The 7622-nt window shown below is 48.4% G+C and overlaps 2 protein-coding genes across 2 annotated transcripts; one reads left to right on the forward strand and one right to left on the reverse strand.

Annotated features, from left to right (window-relative positions):
• Positions 1-352: 352 nt before the first annotated feature.
• On the reverse strand, positions 353-3665 carry DACRYDRAFT_107953 (uncharacterized protein; the record flags this gene model as incomplete). The annotated part of the gene is made up of 3 exons (XM_040768563.1): positions 353-799; positions 850-1014; positions 3171-3665. The coding sequence occupies 3 exons, from the start codon at positions 3663-3665 to the stop codon at positions 353-355; spliced, it is 1107 nt and encodes a 368-aa protein (XP_040628298.1).
• A 1770-nt stretch (positions 3666-5435) lies between these two features.
• DACRYDRAFT_107954 (uncharacterized protein) lies at positions 5436-5897 on the forward strand (the record flags this gene model as incomplete). Its single annotated transcript, XM_040768564.1, has 1 exon — positions 5436-5897. One exon carries the CDS (start codon positions 5436-5438, stop codon positions 5895-5897), a length of 462 nt encoding a protein of 153 aa, XP_040628299.1.
• Between the last annotated feature and the right edge of the window lie 1725 nt (positions 5898-7622).

The raw sequence follows: 7622 nt of genomic DNA on the forward strand, positions 1-7622 counted from the left end.
TAATAAATCCAAATCGGTTTCTTCTTCCTCGATCATCACTAGCTCTCAAAGATTCCTTGTGTGATTCGTAACTTCAGAGTCGTTATCGATCCTCCGACATGCACATGGAGCGGCTCGCATGGAAGTAGAAGTTGCGAATCGGTGCCGGAAGATCGTTCGACTTAGGCCGTCGCCAGTTAACTACATCTTTCGAAAAAGGAACCTGCGATACTTGTTGTTTTGGAAGTATCCAAAGTCCCGAGGTCATATTCCGACCTCTTTTGGGAAGGATTTGGTTTAGGTTTGAAGGATTGGTTGCGGACAAGAAAATATTTGCTCAATGGCTCGCGTCCTACGGTAGCTTTCTTTCCATTTAAACGGTATAATTTCTTCCAATGCCGTTCTGTGGCCCACCCCCAGCCACTCGTAAATCCCCACTCCTTCGTAAATCTCTTCGTCTCTGATCCCCCCCAACAGTGCTCCCGCTCCACCTTGTGTATGTCGGCTGAGATACGAAAGTCTCGTGGTTTGTGGCATTCACCTCTAGAATCCCGTGCACGCCCATGTCGTATACGATATGGAACCCAGTCGGTTCCAGGAAAGGGACAGGTGGATAGATTGTGTTGGGGCCCACAGGGCGGACGGACATTGTACCACAGGACTCGCCCAAGACGACACCGTCCTTGATAGCATAACCTGATTGATGCTCCATTCCTTGTTTATCGAGTGTGTCGAACCACACCAGTGAATATGGACCGACACGGGCATGGCCCCAGTACCAAGTGCCTAGCACATCGTCCAACGGGACGTCTCCAAAATTCTGAAAAACAGAGTCATGGTGAAGATTCTACCACCATGAAGGGAACATACTGAATCATGATATCCAACGCCTTTAAACTTGAAAGGTTTTCCATTAATGTTGAGATCCACATGAGCCGTCGCGTCAGGAATGGCATTCGCCCGCCCCAGGTGAGGGATAATAAGTAAGGATGCACCGTCCTGGGCAGGACCACACGGTGCGTGATTTGGCGAATCCTATGTGATCATTATTAGAATACTAAATGGAAAAGGAAATCTGTCGCACCGAAGTCATCTTTATAGATCCAGTCACATTATTAACGGGGTCGTTGACATCGATGGAGAGGAAGGAAAATCGGAGGATTCAAACCAATCGTACCCTGTTCCTTCCATGTTACCGTGTAACCCATGATTGTTTGTGGATATCTGGAGAGATCCTCCGGGTACACCCAGAGCGCCAAGGCTTCCATCGGCAAACGAGGGATTGAGAGAAACGAAGTTGTAGGGCACTAAGCCGAGGCCAGCGGGAGCATTGATCAGGAAGAATACAACAATGGTCTGAGTCAAGTCATCTGAGACCGCGTCGAAATACTACCATTGGTAGGTGGTCTGATTGAAGAAATCTGCCTTGAGCCCATCAAAGGGACCGTCGATCATGTACTGCACAGTAGTTGAGCCGTTCACGGGGTGCGGGGGAATGGCGGTGACCGAGGATGCATTGGTCGAACCGAGTAGTGCAAGCAAGAGGAGGCTGAATAACATGGTGAACAGGACGATTTCAAGAGGCGTTGAGGGTCGTATCGTGCCTCGGCTTTTGACTGTCGCTGAAAGAATAATCTTATTGATACAACGTATGTAGCAATACATAGAACGGCGCTTACTTCCACCTCCATGATGTGATCCGGTCCATTCATCGGCACCAAACATATGTCCAGCATTTCCCCGAGTTGGGGTATTTGTTGGTCAAGAGTAATGCAATGGGTGACATCCCGTAGCATTGATCTGCGAGCCTCGGGGCTCGCAGATACCTAAAACGCTTCGCGAAGCTCAAATTGGAACTCCGACCCTCTCCTAGATCTCCTCGGGTCCACATAGATTGCTCATCTGTGTGAGGGGGTCCCCCCCTCATGCAAGCATAACGGTACAAACATCTTCATATTAACTGAGATTAGTGCCATTCATTGCGTGTTGACCCTTGATATCTGAGGCGAGGATAGGGTATCCTGAGTTGGCTGCAATAACCCATCCTGACCTCAACATCAGAATACCTCCATCCAGGAGGCTTTCAGTCAGCCTAGCATAGTGTAGAATGGGCTTACCTTGTCCCAGACTAGGCATAGTAATGAAATCTTCTTTCAGGTTGGCTGTTCAACCCTGGAATGGGGCCAGACTGGGATTCCTGTACCAACAGCAATGGGGAGGTTTGGATAGTCACTTATTCCTTGCTGGAGTAAGATACATATATTAAAATTAATGTCAATATTAATGTTGATGAGTCTCTTCCACATCGGCTGCCTCACTTTGGTCAACAGCAGGGGTATTGTCAGGCTTGGTGATGATGAGGGAGATCTGGGGAGAGGGATCAGTACAGGATAGACAGGAGGGCTGGTGTGAGGGCACTAGGTCTAGCAAGGTCGCCACACACTAATCCCAAACAATAGATGAAGTGCTAGGGGGTCTACTGCGGTTGAAAGCAGCTCTAACCAGCAGTACTAGTCGATATCTATGTCACCAGGGCCAGCTGGATTATTGGGAGGGTCCAAGGGGGTCACTGGGGGGTCCCAGGGGGTGTTATAAGTCAGTTATAGATAGCTGAAAAGTGTAGCAAGAGTTGTGGAGTCAAGGCAGGTTTCTGAGAGCAGGGTGTTCAGGTGTGTGTAGAAGGGGGTTCAAGACGATGAGATGACTTAGAAACTGCTTGTAGACTAAGGAGTTTCCTCAGAGATTAAATCTGAGGGATACAGCATCACTGTACTACTGTTTATATACCTTGTAGGTGTTCACCAGAAGCCCAGGAGTCCAGGTAAATTATGGGGACTCCTACAAGTGTCAGATAGACATCCTAGCAACACCCCTAGGCCTCCCAAACCTTTCCAATAAATTGTGGAGACTCCTACAAGTGTCATCTTGCATCCCACTACTCCCAGTAGGGGCCTTTAGCACTGCTATGTCTCACCCCAAGTGTCTGGACACCACAGTCTTGTGGTGTCCTCTGCACAATGTCTTGTACGGCCACTGCCATCATCCTAAGGCAGTTACCAGCACAGGAAGTTCCAGGGGCTTGTTGTTTCATTGCTCCTAGGGCAAAATGGGTGGCCAGGGGTGGTAACAGGCAGTGCCCTGACAGTTGGGCTGCTCATCACCTAACACCAACACATGATTGGATGACTCACCTTGCTATTGCTCATGAGCAGCTCCTTGAGCTGCTCCTCATTCATGTCCACCCCCTCTCCATACTTTGCCCTGAAGGCCTGGAGCAGGTGTGAGGCAAGATTTGTTGCCTGCACCAACAAAACCTTTCCCTGCCCCAGTTTCTCCTTCTTAGGACTGCTCCCCTTCCCTGCACTCTCTTGCACCTCTAACACCATCCTCTTCCCTTCTTTCTTCCCCTCATGTGTGCTTTGGTTCATTTTCTCCTTCATGGGGCCTTTGCCCTTCCTGTTGAGCTCAGAAGGAGGGGCATGGTTGCCTTCATCCTCCTTGGAGGTGGATGCAGGAGCTGTCTCATCCAGCTTGAAGAAGGCAACCATGGGAGCAATAGCTGTCTTCACATCGCTGAGGAAGCCAACTGTTGTTGCCCAGTCTGGATCCATGGTGAGGTTGCCGATGTCAGCATTAGTAGACACTATGGAGGGGCTGGAGGAGTTGTTGTTGCTGATGATCGACATGTTGTGAGATCATGGGAGAGAAGACAAGGAAGGAGGGATGCCTCCTCATGACTGAATGCAGGTTTTTGCCTCCAGGCTGTGCTTTGTCCATTCCCACCCCTTTTTTTAATTTGCCTCATGTTGCCCATGAGGTAAATTAATAGTCAGATTAGGCATAAGGCATCAGGCATGCTGAGAACTTGGGAGTATTGTTGATTGGATGATGTGTTGCATGTCGGACATTGTATGCCAGGCAGATGTTTTGCAGTAGAGCCATATCCCCCCCCATTCTCTTTGATGTAGTTGCAGATGCTGTCCAAATGAGCATTTGAGTAGTGCAACTACAGATTCAGGCTTTAAGGAAGGATACAGCTGAGTATTAACATTAATATTCATATTCATATGGACAACAGTTCCTTACAATATCACATGATGTGTAGCACCTGAGACTTGGTGCAGGCACAACTTGAAACCAGCTGACTCCCTAAGTCCTCAAAGGTTGGTGTCTGCATATGCATGTCACTCCTTGTCATCTTACTCACCACCAACTTACCAACTTGAACAAACCTGCCATTGAAGTAAGTTGGACTCTAAATGTTATATTATTCACTTACTTATTGGCTGACTCATAGATGGAACGCAAACTTGATTGGATGGAAGAGCATGTCATCCAGCTTCCAGCCCTGCTGTGGACCACTCTGTGTAATACCGTGCAAGTGAGAAGCAGCAATGGTACACCCCTCACATCTCATCACACCCTATCCCTTACTGACCATATTGTAGATCTCAATTATGCCTGTCAATGCAGAACCCAATTGGGCTCTCAGAAAGAACATGGTGCACTCTCTGGGGGCAATGTCAACACTGATGATTGCATGAACATTGAGGAAGAGACTGCCAATCTCCTTGATGGCGAATCCATTAGTGCCTACACATGACACCAACACATGATTGGTGGGGAGGTCTGCCTGCAAGACCTCCCACTGCTATCCCCTTCCAGGATAGCAACCCTGCTTGCCTTTGGAGCAGTCAGGTTGCCAGCACAGCAACCTCCCCTGAGTCAGCCAGTTCTGCCAACTCAGAGGACCCTACAGTTGTAATTACCCATGCTTCACCTTCACCAGCCTATCAAATTACGCTTCATGCTGAACAACCCCACCTCCAGTGGGGTGTGTCAGGCCAATATACCCATGGCTGATTTGGGGCCTCAGAGACCATTGCGCAGCACTACAGACCCTCACTACATGGACAACACACCCCAGCAACAAGTCTCAACCCCTCCCACAGATATTTGGCATGGCAACTACTACAATTCCCCAGGCAACGGGACCACTCGGATATTTGGCATGATGATGGTGGGTTTTCTCTGCAATGGGATTGACCCACCTGGATATTCAGCATGCCAATGCTTGCCTTAGAGAGGTATCCAGAGACCAGTTTAGTATAGAGTACAGTTTAGATTAACTAGTATAAGTAGTTTCTTGAAACTCCTGTATCTAGCTTATTCTGCCCCTTTTCCGTTAGACTTATATGGATGCAATTTTCCCCTTACTGAATAGGCAGCTTTGACTTGACTTAGCGGATTTGACTCGACTTATTGTGACTTTACTAGGTGGACACCAAGCTCCGATTATTTGCATACCAATTTCTGACAGCTCAGCTTCAGGCTGACTCTGGCATTTTCTACTGATTTTCCCCATCTCCCCCATCTTTCCCTAGCAAGTTCTCACACACCACCCATCAGACCAATATTTTGGACACCTCTTGGGTTGGATCAATGCAACCAACATCATGAACAATGTCACCAGAGTTGCGGGAGGAGATGCAGAGGTTTGGGAGGAAGTGGGAGATGAGGAAGATGAGGAAGAAGAACAGGAGGAAGAGGGGGATGAGGCAGATGGCCAATCGGCAGAGTGTTTGCTGATCTACCACAAGATTGACAATCTGCCCCACTACCTGACCCCAGCAGCCTCTATGTCAACCGGAATCATGCCTGCATCCCCAAGCTCATCACCTCATCCATCCCCTCCTCCCACTCCTTGCAAGAAGAGTAACCTTCCTGTCATCACTACATTCTACATCCCAACAAGTGCAGAAGTCCATGTGGCTTGGGAAGACTGCAACAAGTTGCAAGACTTCCAGCCACCAATCTCTGCTCCCAGAAAGCATACAACCGGCTTCTTGGCCTGCATGTTCAAGCACAGCAAGCACCGTCAACACAGCAACTTCACTATCCCACCTCTGTGTTTGTGAAGCTCCCTTATAATCTCAATGGGTACCTGGCTTGCAGAAAGTATCTATCTCCTGTTATGTGGACCAAATGCTCAGCTAACCCCTCTCTGCTAACCTTCCTTGCTAACCCCTCCTTGGCTTATCACTTCCTTGACTTATCACTCCCACCACTCCCTCCAGTCCCTTGAGCTTAACTTGCATCTGCATATGCAGAGCACTATCATAGATAGATAAGCTCATGTATTATGCCATGAGGGCCATTCCCAATGACACTCATTCAGAAAAAAAAAAGTCCCTATAAGATTGTCTGGCCTGGCATAGGATAGGTAGTCCCTGGCACCCCTGTTTGCACATTTTTCATTGCTCTCAGCTCCATCTCCTTTGACATCAACCACCTTGCTGACATTGAAAAGGACTGTGACATAAGGCTGATTTGAACAGTACTCCTTCCTAGTCTCTGAATGGCAACTACAGCTGCTTCACCTTGCCATATTCTGAACATGTTGGCACTGGATGCTGGGATGGTAACATTAATGGCACAATATCAATCCACATGGCATGCACCCCGACTGTCAAGGCCAAGAGGGTCATACTCTCCAAGGGCATGCAGCAGTGCCTGTGCTGTCAATGCAAGACTGTGGCAAGACCCAATGGATGGGCACTCACAAAGGAGCAGATGTGAACACATTTGTGCTATGTGTCATTGCAAGCTCCCCATGAGACTCAGCAAAATGCATACTATGGTGCCCAAGAGGCAGACATGGTATTTGGAGAGCATGAAGATAAAGATGGATTGGACATCAAGGTTTCACGGATGACACCACTCTCATCTCATCTCAATGGCTGCTGGGACAGACCTCCTTGTCCCCACACCCATCTCCTTCCCTCAACACCTTCACATTCCAGACATGCTCAGTTCCCTCTGGCAGTCTGGGTGATGATATTGCTGGCTGTCCATCCAACACCAACACTTCCACCCCCCCCTTAACTGTGCCTGCTGCCGTTAACCCTCCATCTCCACTGCAGTTGACCCCTTCTTCACGAGTGTTAGGGCAACACAGGCTGACTAAGTCTGCTCACCTAAGAGTGCCAAGAGTCTAAGCAGGCAACAAGGAAGTGGAGTAGACCTGATGACTAAGACCTATCTACAGTATAGGTACCTGTGGATGATCCTAAGAGACCAAGTCTGAAGAGACAGTCCCAGGCAGAGTAGGCCTTATATTTATACCTCTGTGGTGGAACCTGCTAGAACATCTTGCTTACTCAGCCTAGTCAGGTGATCAGGTCATATGACCAAGGATGAGGTCATATGAGGTCATGCACAGCCATGCACAGCAGGTCACCTGACCATCCAATCCTTCCAGCAGGTTCCAGCACATGCCAAGGTATACCAGCTACTTCCATGTCATAAAGGCTTAGTCATGTCTCTTGACCAAGCAATGAGCTGGTCCCCTGACATCACCCCCCCTTCTAGACATGCTGTCCCAGCATGTTGATACTCCTTCTTCTGCTTTTCCCTTCTTCTTTCCAGATGTCCAATCAAAGAGAACCCTTTTAGGTGGTATAGTATAGTTAATGAGTGGTGGAAGTGAAGCCTATCAAAGGTGATGGCTGAAATCCTTCTGGAGCAGAGGGTAAAGCTATGGAAATCTGCAATAGCCTTTTTAGCATTGCCTAGATTTCCTAAAGGCTCCCAAGTGTTCTTAGAGGGAGATACCCCTTTCACTTGATAAGGTACTGAGGTTT

Source organism: Dacryopinax primogenitus (assembly GCF_000292625.1).
Source record: "Dacryopinax primogenitus strain DJM-731 SS1 chromosome Unknown DACRYscaffold_10, whole genome shotgun sequence".
Lineage (NCBI taxonomy): Eukaryota > Fungi > Basidiomycota > Dacrymycetes > Dacrymycetales > Dacrymycetaceae > Dacryopinax > Dacryopinax primogenitus.